Source organism: Neomonachus schauinslandi, chromosome 9, assembly GCF_002201575.2.
Source record: "Neomonachus schauinslandi chromosome 9, ASM220157v2, whole genome shotgun sequence".
Taxonomy (NCBI): Eukaryota; Metazoa; Chordata; class Mammalia; order Carnivora; family Phocidae; genus Neomonachus; species Neomonachus schauinslandi.
The window spans coordinates 83839693-83859015 of record NC_058411.1 but is presented as its reverse complement, the minus strand read 5'-3'; the positions used below and the strand labels follow the sequence as shown (position 1 = coordinate 83859015).

The 19323-nt window shown below is 37.4% G+C and overlaps 1 protein-coding gene across 1 annotated transcript in view; it reads left to right on the top strand.

The window, feature by feature from the left end:
* Positions 1-19323, top strand: part of UBR1 (ubiquitin protein ligase E3 component n-recognin 1) — a 150696-nt gene that overhangs the window by 1324 nt on the left and 130049 nt on the right. Inside the window, exons 2-3 of the mRNA XM_021695652.2 lie at positions 13391-13647; positions 15973-16051. Coding sequence (XP_021551327.2) covers positions 13391-13647; positions 15973-16051 — 336 coding nt within the window. The remainder of the gene's footprint in view (positions 1-13390; positions 13648-15972; positions 16052-19323) is intronic.

Below are 19323 nucleotides of genomic sequence, written 5' to 3'. Positions count from 1 at the left end.
CATCTCTTTGAAATGAGAAGGTAGGGAAAATTGAGAACCCCTAAAACATCTTAATGGTAGTTTGTGCTTTCTACATCTTAGAAGCAGTACAGAAATTGTGTGGATAGAAGTGTTATTGTAATTTTGAATTGCCAAAGATGGCTAGTGTTTATTTAAAGCTTTGATATATTAATTCCTTCCAGGTGGTACAGTAAAACCTCATCAATCTAGACTCCACTTATTTTTAATTGGAGATAATGGTACAGAAATCAAGGTAGAATTAGGTTGCAAACTCATTAATTCAAGAAATATTGGATTTCTTGGGGCAAGGCTGTACGTTTTGCAAAGTAATGGGTAGATGTCAAGAGAAGTGTAATCGCCTGAGGGAACTCACAGTTTAGTGACACAGATAAGACAAGTGCTCAAAGAACTTTAATACAAGATAGGGTGATGTAAGTGGATGAAGAACTGTGACAGGCCTCATGATCATTTTTTTGGCTTGGATCGTTCTATTTACTTAAGGATTCCAGATATCTCTTTACTTTTCTTTTTAAAGCTACTGTCTTCAATTTTATTCTGACAGTGGAATAAGATACTGGCTTTCCAGTTTACTACTTATTTGCTGTTAAATAAAATAAGCTCAGAGACTCTTTAACATTTGAATGATTTGTATTTTAAATCACTATTGGGAGGTAGGGAAAACAAAAATAATAAATATAGGACAGTTACAAGATTTTAGAAATCTCACCAACTCCATTAGAGCCTTGTCCTTGGTTATACTTTGTTATCCTTAAATCAAACTTTCTTCTTAAACCCCAGGTCATTTCTTTGTCATACTGCTATCAAAAGCATGAAGGCTCTCCAATTCCTAATATCACCTAACATGCAATTAAGGTGAAATAATAGATATGAATTATTGGACATTTATAAAAGTCATTGCTTAAGAATCATTAGAGGAGTTGATTTTGTAGGTCTGGGGTGGGGAATTTTCACAAGCATGCCCAGCTGATTCTGAAGTCCTGGTCTGTGAGCCACACTTTGAGTAAGACTTAACTAGACATTTGGAAATTCTCAATAGAGTTAACAGTTGAGATTGTGAAAATGAAGATCTTTGAGGAGAAAAGTGTGTGTGTGTGTGTGTGTGCACATACGCATCAGCACATACACACAGGTTCAGACACACAGGGAGAGAGGGAAAGAAGAGAGGGAGAGGACTAGGGACAGGAATGATTGAATTTCAGGGATAGAAGATGGAGGAAGAACCAGAGAAGGACCTAGAAAGGGAGCAGCCAAGCAAGTAGGAGGTGAGAGTAGTACGGTGCCATAGGGTCTAGTTTCTAGAAGAGGGTGGTTTATTGGGTTCAGAAGATAAGGACTGAGAAAAACTGGGAATTCATAGAGTATATGGGGTGGTTTGACAAAACTTCTGCCTTCTGTCTACTTTGACTGGATTTTCTTTCCTAAGTCAATCTCAGAAGGTATCTCCTGGCTTGGTACTAAGGTCTTTGTTTTTTCCTGTCTACACCCTCTGCCTATGTGATTTCATTCAGTTCTTTGGCTTTAAGTACCATTGGTATGCATTCAGTTCCCAAGTTCATATCTCTAGGTCATCTCACCTCTGAACTCCAGATTCACAAATTCAACTACTTGCCTACTTGACATAGCTACTTGGATGTCTGATAAGTGTTTCAAACAGGGGGAGCAATTAGGAAGCTACTGCTATAACCTAAGCCTTAGCTGATGGTGGTTTGTACTAGAGAGACATCACGGAGATAAAGAGAAGTGGATAGATTTGAGAGAGATTTTGGAGGTTTGGTAGAAACAAAAAGATTTGCTAATGGATTAGGCATGAGGATAAAAGGGAAGAAACAAATCACATCTGGATCCTCAGTTTTTGGCTTAAGCATTCATGGCCATGGTTGGTCATATTCTGAGAGAAAGGACCAGGTTTGGAGAGGGGAAAGAAGGGAGGCTGATCAAGAATTTTGTTATCCCTGTCTCATGGCACTTCTATAATAGCTCTCGAACACAAACAACTCTCTCTGTCTCCACTCCACCTCTCTAGTCCTAGCCACCATCTGTTGCCTAGGCAACTGGAGTGGCCTCTTAACTGGTTCTCTTTGCTTCCACTTCTGCCCTCTTCCAGTTTATTTTCCACAGATCACCAGAGTAATCTTTTTAAGTCTAATTCAGATCATGTCAGCCTCCTGCCTAAATCCTTCAGTGGCTTCCCATTTTACTTGGAATAAAATATAAACTCATTACAAGTCTTTCAAGATCCTGCATGATCTGGCTCCTACATCTCCCCCTCATTTTCCTGTTATTTCTCCTCATTTAGTGTTAGCTACACTGGCCTGTTAGTTTCTAAAACAAGCACAAGATCTAGCTTGCTCTAGGGCCTGTGCCTTTGCTTGCTGTTCTTTTTTCCAAGAGTGTTTTTCCTCTGCTTTTTCTTGATACTTACCCAGTCTAAAAGATGGGTTCTTCTTATCCTTCTGTGTGTAAGCACCCTGTTTATTTCCTTTACTGCATTTATTACAATCTGTAATTACTTTGTTGTCTTTATTATTTAAATATCTGTCTCTCCCACCAGAATGCAAGCTCCGTGAAGACAAGGATAATGTCTGACTTGTCCACTGATATGTCCCAGTATGCGTTTGAAATAGCAGACATTTACATACTCTTAATGAATAACTGAGAATCAACATTAGTGATTTATTTTAACAAGATTGGTAGTGGTTGGGGGAGGGAGTTGTGGAGGAAGGATGGGAAGAGAAATGAAGGAGCATATTAGGATAGTACCTAACACTGGGGTCCAGGTGAAGGTGGGGGGGTAGGAAAAGCCAAAACAGGAATTTGGTGGGGAATTGATGGGATTTGAGTTATTAAAAGTTATGATGTTGACATAAACGGAAGACCTGAACATTATGGTCAGTAAGGGGTTTTGGAGTTTGAGAACATGGAGGCACATTCAGGTTTTGTAATGGTAGAGCCAGGTTAGATGGGCCTCTGTGCATTCCTAGAGCACCCTTTTCATACTCCTGTTGTATGCAGCATGTCTCAGGCTGTCCTGAGCATTGCCTGTTTGCTGCCTGTCTTTCCTTCTAGACAAGAAACTCCTTCAGAGCATAAGCTGTTTCTTGTTCACGCCTGTATCTCCAGTACCTAACACATTGCTTCAAAATTTTTGTTGAATGCATGAATGAATGAATGAGGAGACAATAACTGAGGTGGAGTGGAGGTGGAGGTAATAGGAGTTGAGGCGATTAGGCTAAAAGGTTTAAAATTGAAAGAGGAATTTTAAAAAATTAACATTATCGAGTTATATTTTAAGTACAATAAAATGCTTCCATTTTAAGTGTTTTGATTGATGAGTTTTGATAAATGTATACACCTATGTAACTATTACTAAATTGGGGGTACAGAACATTCCCATTACTCCCAATGTTATACTGTCTCCAAATGGGGGGATTTTAGGTTTTTTTTTTAAGTTTAATATTGTTATGTTTGTGCAATAATCATTATGAAAATCAAGAAAAAATTTATCTACAATCTCATATGTAGTGGATCTTTAAAAGATAAAAATTTGTTTTGATAGTTGACCTTAAAATACTGAGATGGGGTACCTGGCTGGCTTAGTCAATGGGGCATGTGACTCTTGATCTCAGGGTTGTGAGTTTGCGCTCCACGTTGCGTATACAGATTACTTTAAAAAAAAACAAAAACTTAAAGAAAAAAGTAAAATACTAAGATATAGGAGAAGGAAGAAGAAGTTATATGTTATTTTCAGTGGTGGTGATATTTCTTAGAAATTGAAATCTATATCATTTTAGGCCAGAGCACAGCTTTTTTTTTTTTCTCTCAAGATTTTATTTATTTGACAGACACAGCGGGAGAGGGAACACAAGCAAGGGGAGTGGGAGAGAGAGAAGCAGGCTTTCTGCCTAGCAGGGAGCCCAATGTAGGACTTGATCCCAGGACCCTGGGACCATGACCTGAGCCGAAGACAGACACTTAATGACTGAGCCACCCAGGTGCCTGCACAGCTTTCTATAGTAAGGACACACTTACAATGAGAAAACTAGGATGAAAACCAAGGTCTCTTGAGCCCTGACTGAAGTGCTTTGTCACCAGATCATAGCAGGGCCTACTGCCTGTTGTTTTTTCATCATCATCTCCTAATTTTGGTTGTGGACAGCTAAGGAAAATTCTGATTTTCAGTATCAGACTCTGTAGACCCAAATATGAAGTTGAGGTGTAAAACTGCAGATTAGAGTGATAGATTCAGTCCCACTACCTGTAATAGTCTAGGGAAGAATAGTAATTTAGTGTGGATAAGCTGGTGCTGAAGATGGACTGCTTATGTTTAATAACAGACTCTGTCCTGCAAATAAAGAGGTTTTTGTCCTCAATAATGCATGGAGAGACTGGGTAGATATGTGTATAAATCACTGATACAGGATGAACCAATACAGTGTCCTGACCTATTCTCTTCATGTGTGCTGGCCTTGAGGGTTATTTCAGATTTCCCTTGACATCATTTTACCCATTTCTCTACAGGTGCTAATCATACACTGTGCTCTGTGAAAGTTTCTTTAAGCTTTTAACTCATTGCCTCAGGTGACTTAAGACAAAATACTAAGACCTCTTTAGTCCCAGGTGATCTACTCTGAACTCCTATATGTTCTTTTAAGGTATTCTGAGTTAACATGCCTCCTATTGAAGAAACAATTGTTATTTGATGAATTTGGTTTTTTTTAAAGCATTTGGTACAGCCTTTTTTTTTTTTAAATGTTAAGTTGCACCCTATAATACACTAAGTGCTTATGGAAATATGCTGTACTAAGTAAATGTTACTGAATGACTCTAGAAGAGTTATTGTGCTTCCCTAAGTGCCTACTTACTATCCGGGAATGATATAGGCCCTGTCCAGGATGGAGACTACTGTTAATCACTTGAATATAATAATTCTCCTTCTAATAGTTTACTTAATGCCATTCTTCAGAACAAAGTCTATTTGACTTGTTTGGAGGAGTGGGGCTTAACCACTTAACTGTGTCTTTATGGACTACTTTTAAAAATGCCTTTGAACGTTTGGTATTTATGGGTAAGCTAGAATGACTTGAGAACAGGAAGAAAAATCTTTTAATTTATCCATTTATTTTTATATACACACACTCTACTTTGTAGTCTAAGAAAGGATTTTAGTCCATTTGCAAATATATATTCAATACAGTAGAAAGAGGATATGGGATGTGTACTCCACACTTTAGGAAAGCAGATTTCATTGTTCCAAAGATTTCAAGGAGAGCTTAGAAATTGGAGCATGAACCTATGATCAGAGAAGAAAAAGGAAGAGAATGACTTAGGAGGAACAGAATGCTTTTAAAAACTAAATTCTGACAGTATGCTTATGTATTATCTTAAAAGAAAAGAGAGGGGACTTATTTGTCACATGACTCTATATTTGACCCTGGCTTATTTTATCAATGCCATGAAGACATAGTATACTTACTTATCATATTTACAAACAACACAAAGCTGGCAGGGATAAGAAATACGTTATAGGACACATATACAAAAAATGTCCTTAGTCTGAATATTGCATCAAAACTAACAAAGTGAAATTTAATTGTGGTGAAAGTATGGGTCTTATACCTCGGGCTAGGTATTTGTATATAGGACCAGGTCTCTTATATGTGATTGACCTAAGGGTTTTAGTTGTCTGCAAACCTAAGTCATAATATGATGTGGCTGCCAAAAAAAAGAATGTGACCTTTTTGAGCAGTTAAGTACCCTGGATAAGGAAGGTAAGAAACAGTCCCACTGCTCTATACAGAGGCACATTGTGCATGTTCCATAAAAGAGTAATCAACGTAGAGAGTAGTCTGAATACCATGGGATTAGGGATGGCCAAATGTCATTTCTAGGGATGGACAGATTTCTTTAGTTTCTGTGTTCCAGTGTAGCTCCAGAATAAAGAGACAGATGAGAGACTTATTAGTTATCTTATTTGAAAGGTTGTTCGATGAAAGAACAGAGTAAATTGTATGGATTATTTCAGGCGATATAGGATAAAAATTACAGGAGAGTAGATTTTGGCTGAATTATGAGCTGTAAGAATGGACATTGGCTGAAAGGAAGTGTTCAGACAGGCTTAGGGAACCAATTATCAGATATGTTATAGATAGGATGCCTCATGGGGTATGCAGTGGAACTAGGGGTTTTGCTGTTATTGTTTGCTTGTTTTTATGAAACTTTATGAATCTGTCAGATAGTATTACAAGAGAACTTTGTGTAACCAAAAGATTTCTTGATGCCTGTAGATACTCCCAACTACACTCATCCAGTACTTGCTATGAACGATCCTAGAGCCTCTAGATTTTGTTACTACTTTAAAACAGAAGAGTTGGAAAAAGAGTTTCAGGGAATCTGAAGCCTTGTAGATGTCAGCAGTTGTCTAAGGAAGTGTAAGTTGTGGTTTGAACAAAAAGAATGTTCTAAAAGTACATTCCTTTTTCAGAATGGTGTTCCCAAACAGGCATCCAAGTCCCTGGGTCAGAATTGAGAACATATCTTAATCTCCATGGGGATGAAGAAAATGTTTGGAATGTTTGGGAATTTAAATGTTGTGAGAACTTGTTTTTACAGAACAGTCAATTAAGAAAACCTTCTCTGAACTCCAAATGTCGAAAAAAAATTTTTTTTCCCTCCTGGACATTGAAATTAAAAATTCTTAATTTTGTGATAGACATTGGGGAGGGTATGTGCTATGGTAAGTGCTATGAATTGTTTAAGACTGTTGAATCACAGACCTGTACCTCTGAAACAAATAATACATTATATGTTAAAAAAAAAAAAAAGAATAAAAAGAAGAAGATAGCAGGAAGGGAAAAATGAAGTGGGGGAAATTGGAGGGGGAGATGAACCATGAGAGACTATGGACTCTGAGAAACAGAGAGTTCTAGAGGGGAGGGGGGTGGGGGAATGGGTTAGCCTGGTGATGGGTATTAAAGAGGGCACGTACTGCATGGAGCCCTGGGTGTTATGCACAAACAATGAATCATGGAACACTACATCAAAAACTAATGATGTAGGGTGCCTGGGTGGCTCAGTTGGTTAAGCGCCTGCCTTTGGCTCAGGTCATGATCCTGGAGTCCCGGGATCGAGTCCCGCGTCGGGCTCCCTGCTAGGCGGGGAGTCTCCTTCTCCCTCTGACCCTCTTTCCTCTCGTGCTCTCTGTCTCTCATTCTCTCTCTCTCAAATAAATAAATAAAATCTTTAAAAAAAAAAAACAAAAAACAAAACTAATGATGTAATGTATGGTGATTAACATAACATAATAAAAAATAAAAATAAAATCTTAATTTTATTCTTATCTGAAGTGGGTAAAAATATTAAAACAACCAAACAAATAAATAAGAAAATCAAGCCTACTTCAGGCACCAATAATTCCTGAACATGTCACCCAGTAAAATACATGCTGTGTAGTTTTTCTTATCTGGAAACAAAATTAAATCTTAGTTGAAAAAGATTTTTCATAGATGTGGCAGTCATCTAGGAAAAAGTCTTCATGAAAGAGTGAAATTATACTTTATATCCTATAAGAATTTTATAGTTTTAGAAGGCTTAATGTCAATATTTGCTTTGTTCTCTCTAGCAAGAAATCCATAACATTCAGCAATGACTGAGAACTTTTTTTCTTCAAAGATTTTATTTATTTATTTATTTAGAGAGAGCATGCGAGTGGGGGGGTGAGGGGCAGAGGGAGAGGGAGAGAATCTCAAGCAGACTCCTCACACAGAGGAGCACAGAGACTGATGTGGGGCTTAATCCCACAACCCTGAGATTATGACCTGAGCCGAAATCAAGAGTCGGACACTTAACCAATTGAGCCACCAAGGTGCCCCAAGAGAACTTTTGTTAAGTATTTGTGGTGGGCCTGTGGTGATACAGGGATTTGGAAGGCAGCGTTCCTCCCTTCAGGGAATTTATAGTCTGGGTGAAGAGGCTAGGTGTACACATATAAAGATAATTAATGTTATCTGACAGAGGTATTGGTACTGAATGAGTACCTCCTTCAGTAAGTGCTGTATTGGAGTTACAGGGGAGAGAAATTTTCTTAGGCTGATCAGTGTAGTAGTCAGAGAGGAGTGCCTTGAGTTTGATGGACCTTAAGGAATAACTCCCAGCGGGGATGGAAGGATGGAGAGCTAGTGGTAAGATCACTGGAGAGAGCATTTAAGGCATCAATACCCAGACATTCTGCCCAAATCAACCAACAGTATAAAGATAACATTTTAAAATATTAGTTCACATAGGGACGCCTGGGTGACTCAGTTGGTTAAGCATCTGCTCAGGTCATGATCCCGGGGTTCTGGGATCGAGTCCCACATTGGGCTCCTTGCTCAGTGGGGAGCCTGCTTCTCCCTCTGCCTGCCGCTCCCCCTGCTTGTGCTCTCTCTCTCTGACAAATAAATAAATAAAATCTTTAAAAAAATAAGAGTAAGGGGCGCTTGGGTGTCTCAGTTGTTAAGCGTCTGCCTTTGGCTCAGGTCATGATCCCGGGGTCCTGGGATCGAGCCCCCCATGGGGCTCCCTGCTCAGTGGGAAGCCTGCTTCTCCCTCCCCTACCCCCCCGCTTGTGTTCCCTCTCTCGCTATCTCTCTCTCTGTCAAATAAATAAATAAAATCTTTTAAAAAAATAAGAATAAAATATTAGTTCACACCAAGACATGTAATGACAGAGATACAATTTAAGAATATTTAGTAGTACACAGGAATGTTAGGCAGATGTTAGTGAAGAGTCTTCATTTGGAGGAAAGAAATAAAAAGACAAAACTATGTTTCTTGTTTTGTTTTACGATCAAAATGAAATTGATTAGTTAAAAAAAAGAAGATAGTAGGAAGGGAAAAATGAAGGGGGGGAAATCGGAGGGGGAGACAAACCATGAGAGACTATGGACTCTGAGAAACAAACTGAGGGTTTTAGAGGGGAGGGGGGTGGGGGGATGGGTTAGCCGGTGATGGGTATTAAGGAGGGCATGTATTGAATGGAGTACTGGGTGTTATACGAAAACAATGAATCATGGAACACTACATCAAAAACTAATGATGTAATGTATGATGACTAACATAACATAATAAAATAAAATTTAAAAAAATGAAATTGGGGCGCCTGGGTGGCTCAGTCGTTAAGCGTCTGCCTTCGGCTCGGGTCATGAGCCCAGGGTGCTGGGATCGAGCCCTGCATCGGGCTCCCTGCTCGGCCGGGAGCCTGCTTCTCCCTCTCCCACTCCCCCTGCTTGTGTTCCCTCTCTTGCTGTGTCTCTCTCTGTCAAAAAATAAAATCTTAAAAAAAAAAAAAGGTAAATTTAAAAGTACTGTGTACTTACATTTGGTTGAGTACAATGAGCACTGAACTCTAGGAGTTAGGATATCTAACTTCTATTCCTGACTCTGATACCAATTGGTTATTCAGTCTTGGAAAAGACAATTTACTTCTCTCTGTGACTCATGTTTTTCATCTATAAGATGCGAGACTTGAACCAGAAGATCCCTTAGGTTTTGGTGACTGTCAAATTTCTCATGTTCTTCAAAGTATTCTTCAAAAACTTGAAAGGAACTAATTCTGTGCCTTCCATAATTAGATAACACAGAAAAATTTTTTATTTGGTGTATAGCAGTAAACATATGGGATTTTTTTTTTATTTAGTGCTGTTTGGAGAAAAGAACCTTAGGTATACCATAGAACATTAGGTATTCTTTATTTCATAGTTACAGTTGTTGCTGGATTTGTGGAGGAAACAAGTTGTTGGTCTGTGCGTACCCTAGAAAAGTTGGGAGTTAGAATACTGGAAGGTATAGATGTTTTTTTTTAAGGTTTTAGTAAAATATTTTTAATTTTACAATTAAAAAATTCCCCCAAGTATGGAAAATATCACTAAGAATATTATTCACGGGCGCCTGGGTGGCTCAGTTGGTTAGGCGACTGCCTTCGGCTCAGGTCATGATCCTGGAGTCCTGGGATCGAGTCCCGCATCGGGCTCCTTGCTCGGCAAGGGGTCTGCTTCTCCCTCTGACCCTCCCCCTTCTCATGTGCTCTCTCATTCTCTCTCTCAAATAAATAAATAAAATCTTAAAAAAAAAAAAAAAAGAATATTATTCACATTAGGTAAGCAAATGTACACATTCTGTGAAAATATGCCAAACTCTCACTACCTACTGCTGTTAACATTTTGGTGTATATTCCTCCTGATTTTTTCCCCTCATATAAAATATTTAGTCACAGTGAGATTTTATACATACTGCTTCGTAACCTGCTTTACCAAACTGTATTATTAATGGCTTTCTATATTAGTAAATAATCATCTTCAGTTTAGGTTCTTTTTTCTTTTTATTTTGAACTCATTTTAGACTTACAGAAAAGTTGTGAAAATAGCAGAAACAGTTCTCTTATATCCTTCACACCTGCATTCCCTAATGTTAGCATCTTACATAACCATAATATAATTATCAGGGACAGGAAATTAATATTGATAGTAACTAAACTATAGACCTTATTTGAATTATAATAGTTTTCCCATTGACATTAAATATTTTTCTCTTCCAGGATCCTATCTAGTATCTCACATTACATTTAGTTATTTCTCCTTTGTTGCCTCTGGTCTCTAATAGGGTCTTATTTTCTTCATAGTCTTTTCAAGTTTATAACAGTATCTTGTTCTTGCCTTGTTTTTCATGACCTTGACATTTTTCAAGAATATTGAAAAATTATTTTGTAGAATGTTCCTCAGTTTGGATTGATGTTTTCTCATGATTATAATGAGGCTATGCATTTTTGGCAAAAATAACACAAAAGTGATACCATAGCCTTCTCAGTGTATCATATTCAGGGATTTTTGGTATCATTATTCTTATAACTGGTGATACTTATGTTAATCACTTGGTTACGTTGGTATCTGCAGGGTTTCTCTACTTTAAACTTTTTACCTTTTCCCTTATAGTTAATAAGTATCTTCAGGGAGATATTTTGAGACTATTTGGCATCACTTTTCTTTTTAAGATTTTTTATTTTTAAGTAATCTCTACACCCCATATGGGGCTCAAACTTACAACCCTGAGATCAGGAGTCACATGCTCCACCGAATGAGCCACTTGGGCACCCCAGTGACTCTCCTTTTTATCTTTTAAACTATGTACTTTGCAATTTGCTTTTAAAATTTACATAAATTAAATAACTTTTTATTATACAATTCTGTGAGTTTTGATATTTGCCAGCAGTTGTGTAATTATCATCATAATACAGGTATGGAACAATTCCATTGCACTCCAAAATTCCCTCACTTCAGGGACGCCTTGTGTGGCTCAGTCGGTTAAGCGCCTGCTTTCAGCTCAGGTCATGATCTCAGGGTCCTAGAATCAAGCCCCGTGTTGGGCTCCCTGCTTAGCAGGGGAGTCTGCTTCTCCCTCTGCACCTCCCTCCGCTCCTGCTTTCTCAAATTAATAAATAAAATCTTAAAAAAAAAATTTCCTCACTTCTACTTTGTAGTAAACCCCTGGCAACCACTGTGCAATCCTCCGTCTTGCTAGTAGTTTTGCCTTTTCCGGAATGTCATATAAATGGAATCATACAGTACATAGCCTTTAAAATTTTAAATTACTTTTTTAGAATATAACTTTAATGTGAACAAATACAAGACTATGTATAAATGCTAGTTTTTACATAACTATGAGACAAACATGAAATACCATAGCTAACCCATTTCAAATGAATAATATTAATTTAATTAGAAGGATGTTAAGTGCAGGGGCGCCTGGGTGGCTCAGCTGGTTAAGCGACTGCCTTCGGCTCAGGTCATGATCCTGGAGTCCCGGGATCGAGTCCCGCATCGGGCTCCCTGCTCAGCGGGGAGTCTGCTTCTCCCTCTGACCTCCCCCCTTTCATGTGCTCTCTCTCATTCTCTCTCTCAAATAAATAAATAAAATCTTAAAAAAAAAAAAAAAGAAGGATGTTAAGTGCAACTAAATTGTCAGTGTTGGGTTGATAGTAGAGATCTGTGCACTCAACCTTCTGTTTCCCTTACCTCTGTTCATTTAAGCTTGCTGTTACTGAGTGCCATTGAAAATTGGTCAGGCTGGGCTGGTCGGACAGTTTAGGGTAATCATACCTCACATTTAAGCCCAAATGAGTAATCCCCAAATGTCTTTTTTTAACAGGGCATTTCTTGATACTTGGAAAGCTGTCTTGTTTGAAGATAAGAGTGGAATGGTGGTGTTCTTGAAACCTGCATATAGTGTCTATGAAACCCCATGATGGGAATCAGGAATTTGGCACAGAGATGAGCTCTGCTCAGTTCACACAGATGCTGTCACTATGAACATGTCCCCAATTGCTAAGAGGCAGTACATAGCCTTTTGAGTTAGACTGCTTTTACAATAATAGATTTTGATGTTGCATGTATTGATAACTTACTCTTTTTATTGCTGAGCAGTATTCCATGGTTTGGCTGTAGCACAGTTCCTAATTCACCAGTTGAAGGACAATTGGGTTATTTCTGGGTTTTGGCAATTTAAAGCTGCTGTAGCATTCGTCTTTACTTTTTTGTGTGAACATAAGTTTTCATTTATTAGGTAGATTCCTAAGAGTTTGATTGCTGGGTCATAAGGTAATATATGTTTAACTGTACGGAAACTACCAAACTCTTTTATAAAGTGGCTATACCATTTTCAGTTTCTACCAGCATTTTCCTTTTCCAGTTTTCTGGATCCTATTGATATTGTTAGTTTTATATTTTATTTTTTATCTACACCTTAATATAATACGTTGTGTAGGGGTATCTCACTGTCATTTTAATTTGCATTTCTCTAATGACTAATGATGTTGAACATGTTTTCATGTACAAATAAGCCATCTGAAATAGTTTCTTTTAAAGAGCAGAAGGGTTTAGGTGTACTTTTTGATGAGTCTAATTTACCCATTTTCTTTTATGTTTAGTGCTTTTGGCATTCTAAAAACTCTTGCACTCATTCATTTTTATCTCTCAGTAAATGTTATGGTTCCTTAAAACAATTAAACTAAGACTGGGGAATGTTTTGTCTGTACAGCACCTGACTGGTAATAGAATTGTCTTCACAGACCAGGAGTTGCCCATTCCAAGAGGGAAGGGTAATTCTCATCCAATACAGCTGCTCTTTTTTTTCCAGGTATATGTGGTATGTGGGCAACCACTTATTTCCAAAGCTATTTTTTTTTTTTAATTACCCACTTTCCTTTTGTATTGGTGAGGGATAAGATAATATATTGTAAATCACTTTCTCTGAAGTTACAGAATTATGCCAATATTTGTCCCCCTACATCTTCAAGAGGAAACTTGTAACAAAGTCTAATTTTTGATTTCTTTTCTTTCAGTGGTGGGATCAGCAAGTTGATTTTTATACTACTTTCTTGCACCATTTGGCACAATTGGTGCCAGAAATTTATTCTGCTGAAATGGACCCAGATTTGGAAAAGCAGGAGGAGAGCATACAAATGTCCATATTCACCCCACTGGAATGGTACTTATTTGGAGAAGATCCAGATATTTGCTTAGAGAAATTGAAACACAGTGGAGCATTTCAACTCTGTGGGAAGGTTTTCAAAAGTGGAGAGACAACATATTCTTGTAGGTAAGAATTAGAAATTTTCAGGATTGGTTATAATTTCAATTTTGGTATTTTGTACTTATTTATGATGTATTTTATTTTGTGTGTTACTATTTATAATATACTTAATCATACTTAATTTCCTTTTATTATGCACTTATAAATCTGTTTTTGCTTGTTTAGCTTGTTTGTGAATATATGACTTAAACAGTTGTCTCACTTTTCTGTTCTCTAAAAGTATTTAAGAGATGGACTTTTGCCTTGTTTATAATATAGTCCACATACTCTTATCTGACACCCTAGGGCCAGGTGTATTTCAGAGTTCTAAACACTTTTCCAGGAGTGTCAGGGCAGGATCCTATCATCAAACATAGCATTTCTGTAAGAAATCTATGAATATTCACAGCAAGTGGTATAAATAAAGTCTGTAGTCTTATGTCATTTCAGGTCAGTTTTTGCTACCAAGTGAGATTTGGTGTCAAGGGATGGTGGACCTGTAGGGACAGTTGAAATTCAGTTGAGTAGAAAAAGCCATTGGTAGGGAAACTGGAAGCAGCTTTAGGCTTTTTGTCCTTTGTAAGAGCAGTTTTGTTTTTTTTTTTTTTAAAGATTTTTTTATTTATTTGACAGAGAGAGACACAGCGAGAGCAGGAACACAAGCAGGGGGAGTGAGAGAGGGAGAAGCAGGCTTCCTGCCAAGCAGGGAGCCCGATGTGGGACTCGATCCCAGGACCCTTTGATCATGACTTGAGCCGAAGGCAGACGCTTAACGACTGAGCCACCCAGGTGCCCAAGAGTAGTTGTTTTAAACATCAGGGAGCACACAGAATGTTTTTATTCCCTACTTCTGCCTGACGTTTTTCATCTTTTAGATCTTAGCTGCACTCTAGTTTTAGTGGGGTTTTTTTCCCCTTTTACTAGAGGTAGTTCAGGTTAGGAGTGAATTTTTATACTTTATAAATTCAGAGAATTGTTTTTGGCTTCACTATAATTCTAGGTTTGACTGGTTTACATATAGTTTTTTTTTTTTTAAGATTTTATTTATTTATTTGACAGAGAGAGACACAGCGAGAGAGGGAACCCAAGCAGGGGGAGCGGGAGAGGGAGAAGCAGGCTCCCCTTGGAGCAGGGAGCCCGATGCTGGGCTTGATCCCAGGACCCCGGGATCATGACCCGAGCCGAAGGCAGATGCTCAATGACTGAGCCACCCAGGCGTCCTTGGTTTACATATAGTTAACAGTTGTTTAGAACATAGTATCTTTATCCTGTTCTTTTCTCAGGAAAAAAGGCAGCTTTTGTATTTTGTGTACTATTTTGCTACATAGGTAGTAAGGTTTATTTATCTTCTTTATATATATTTTAGCTGAAGCCCAATGAGTTTCAGTTAAAACATAATAGACATTTGCAGATCTCACTTCTCCAAAAGTGTCATGGAGACATTTTAAATTGTCACACAACTGGGGCAATGGTACTAGCATCTAGTGGGTAGAGGACAGGGTTGCTGCTGAAGCATCCTGCAGCACGGGACAGTCTCCTCTATCCGCAATAAGTAATTACCCAGTTCGGAATGTCAATACTGCTGAGGTTGAGAAATTCTGCTCTAAATAGGTCAGTAGATCATATATATTTTCAAGAGTATAGTTAGGCAATCTTTATTTCCTAATAGCCTTTAAAATCATTTTTTAACTTGCCAATTCCATCTCTTCGACTCTTCTAAATCAGATATTTTAAAAATTGATTTTGCACTTTTCACCAATTTATGTTGCTCTTAATGTTTTCCTGAAAAAGTTAAATAAGATAGTGACTTTCAAAAGTTATTATTAGGGAAGAGATTAAGAGAGATTGAATTATTTTGTTCATTCAATAAATATTAACTGAATACCTACCATGTGCCCGGCACTGTTCTAGGTACTTAGGACATAACAATATACAAAATAAAGAAACATTCCTGCCCTTATGCTGATTACATTCTAATGAATTTTGTCTCTATCCAAGCCTCATTTACCAGTGAACAGTCAGTGTTTATGAAAATATGTTTATAAATGCAGGAGGGTAAGATGATGACAGATAATGGAAAAAACAGCTAATCATTTGTTACAAAACTAATTTTAATATGCAACTTAGCAGTCTGAAATCAGGTAAAAGCTCAAAGTAACAAGGATGATTTAAGAAGCAAAACCAAACCTATGTATTCAAATATGGCTAAAATTATTTGGAATTTAGTTTTTGAGACATTTTCATATTCAGCTTGTGCACCATAAAGAAACTCATTCACATTATATTATAGTCATACCTTAAACATCATTGGCATCCTCTAAATTTTGGAATCTAATTTTTAATCTTTTTCAGGGACTGTGCAATTGACCCAACATGTGTACTCTGTATGGACTGCTTCCAGAATAGTGTTCATAAAAATCATCGTTACAAGGTATGGAAATAGATCCATAAAATCTCTAAATTAGCAGGAACCTGGTGGCCATCTAGTCCAAATTCCTACCAGTACTTGAATTCCTTATGCAGTAGCTCTGATACATGAACATTTAGCTTTGGTTAAATAACACGATAGGAGAGCTACTACCTCAAGAGGCAGCGCTTTGTAAATTTTTTGTGAGATACATCATTTTTATACAAAAGACTGTATAAGGCATATGAAGAACTTAGAGAATAACTATGAAGCGAATATCTGTGTAACCACTACTTAGGTCAAGAATAGGCATTGTCAGCTTTCAGAGGCCTCCTGTTTATCCCTTCTAGATCACAGTCTTTCTCTTTCCCGTTGGATAGCTTTTCTCCTGTGTTGTGTGATAATGGTTTTCTTGATTTCTCTTTTAGTTTATCACCCAAATCACACTGAATAGTTTTATCTGTTTTTGAGCTTTATATAGATGGAGTCGTGCTGTATCTTTTACTTGCTGAGTAGCTTCTTTCACTCAGTATTATGTTTAATAGCTGTAGTTTGTCCATTGATCTTATAGTGTTCAATAATCCATGTTGTCTTTATTCATTGTACTGTATATGTAGATTGTTTCTAGTTTGGCGCTGTTATGAACAGTTGTGCTGTGAACATTCTTATTTGTGTATTTGGTACATGTCCAGTAGTTTCTTTAAGGTGTATATCTGGAATAGAATGCTGAGTTCTAGGGTATGTGAATCTTCAGTTATAATAAATAATGTCACATTGTTTTCCAAAGTGGTTATACTAATTTATAGTCTCTCCAGCAGTACATGGGAGTTCCCATTGCTGCACATTCTTGGAAGATTTGGTCTTGTCAGTCATTATAATTTTAGCCAGTCTGGTGGGTATATAATAGTATCACATTGTGGTCTTAATTTTCCTAATTACTAATGAGGTTGAGGGCTTTTTCCTTACTTTGTTACATTTTAGACAACTTTATTTTGAGCTGAAATGTATTTCTCAAATATTTGTATTGGTTGTATACTTTGTATACTCTGGACTTAGACAGATGTTGTTGATGTTATTGATGGTTCTCTTTAACATCCTGTTAAACAATGTCTAAGGTCCTGTGTAAATGTATATAACATCTTGAAGTTATGTTTGTGTCTTCCATAGAGTTGAAAGCGCTATTCATGTTATGAGACTGGCCTCAACATTACCACTTCTATTTCAGGAGGTGATGGGCTATAGATATAAATTATAGGTATTATTATAAGAGAATAAACATAGAGGAACCTATGATATAGTGTGGAATAAACAGATAGAGGAACCTATGATATAGTGTGGTTAAAATGTTTTCCCAAGATTGCAAAGCTAATCACTGATGAGATTTATAGAGTTAAGCATTTGTTAACTTTATTCCATATTTCCATATTTCTTCATCACCTCCATTAATTATAGTATTTCTTATGCTGGAGAACCAAAGAAGGAATGCCAGAAGTAGAGACAGGAGGAAGTTGTTAATTTCTTCTCATTTTTACTCCGGGAGACTAATAGGGAAAGATGCTAAAAGTCTTAACACCAAAGTTTTCCAGTTCCTCAAATTTAAAGACTTCTAAGCTTATGCTTTCCAGGCTTTGGGATTTTGTGGGTCAGTACAATTTGCAAAAGCTTTGGATGAGACATAGGGTTTTCAAATTTTTCTTTGGCCATGTAAGTTCAATTTTAATTTTAAAAAGGACACAAGGACAGCAACCAAATATACCTGCCATTTCCTATCATTTTGTAAAGGAAAAGACATTTTAATTCCAAGAAAGTAGGATAATCCCAGAATAAAGACCAGTCCTTTAAATTGTATCCATGTAGCTCTGGGAAAGAGCTCACTACATTTCTTCCTTTTCTGGTTTTTCTGTAGACTGGTAAAAACTTGTTTGTTAAATTTTGGGAACCTTTTCATCAAGCTACCTTTAAGTTTTTAAAGCTTACCAGTTTACATCACCACCATAAAGCACTCTTTTATGGAACATACTTAGGTTTACCATCTTGAGGTTCTGCAGAGTTCTTCTTATAGAAGAAGGTGCTTACATGGTTTACTCAGGAACCTTTGAGTCATCAGAAGGATGGGCTATTTTATGACTAATAAAAGATGATGTCTATAAGCTTTAAAAAATATTACCCATCACATGTGAGTGTGAAGGGACAGAACACTTTTGATGAGAGAATATATTGATAGAATCTCTCTGGAATACCTGTATGTGTGATGAAATTTCTAAAGAAAAGCATGTGAATGACTAATAAGCATAATACAAGTGAGTAGTAACTTCCAGGGCAGGTAAGAGAATGGGACTCTGGATGATCACACAGGCAGTTTCAGCAGTATTCATATTCTCTTGGGGTGGGTGCTGGGTTCACGGGTGTTCATTTCATTGTTATACTTTGTAACTTACCTATACTCTGTGTATATTCTTTTGTATAATAAAACACTTCATAAAAGAAAAAAGCCATTAAAAAAAAAAAAAGATTGGAAGAGGTAAGAAGGGATATGTGTTGCTCCAGAGAAGAGGAAGAAGAGTGTAATGACGGGACAGACGGAAGATTGGATACTATGTGAAGAAGACAGGACCAAGAAAAACTTTTAGTGGCAGAACAGTCCAAAACAACTTGAGAACAAGAAAATAACAAAGTTGAAATTTTGAGCTGTTTGTTCTGCTGTGTGTAATGTGACTCTTCATGATCTCTAGGTTCTCCGTAGTTTATCCCTTAAGAAAACCTACAGTAAGATAAATAAGGTCTTAAGATCTAACATACAATGTGGTGACTATACTTGATAATGCTGTATTGTGTAGTTGAAATTTGTTAACAGTAGAACTTAGAGGCGCCTGGGTGGCTCAGTCATTAAGCGTCTGCCTTCAGCTCAAGTCATGATCCCAGGGTCCTGGGATCGAGCCCCACATCCAGCTCCCTGCTCAGCAGGAAGCCTGCTTCTCCCTCTCCCACTCCCTCTGCTTGTGTTCCCTCTCTTGCTGTCTCTCTCTGTGTCAAATAAATAAATAAGAACTTTAAAAAAAAAAAAAGAGTAGAACTTAAATGCTTGTGGACACATTAAAAAAAGTAGATATAAAAAAAAGAACATAATACAGTACTATTTTTTTTTTAAGATTTTATTTATTTATTTGAGAGAGAGAGAGAGTACAAGCTGGGGAGAGAGGCAGAGGGAGAGGGAGAAACAGACTTCCTGCTGAGCAGGGAGCCTGATGCAGGGCTCAATCCCAGGACCCTGGGATCATGACCTGAGCCTAAGGCAG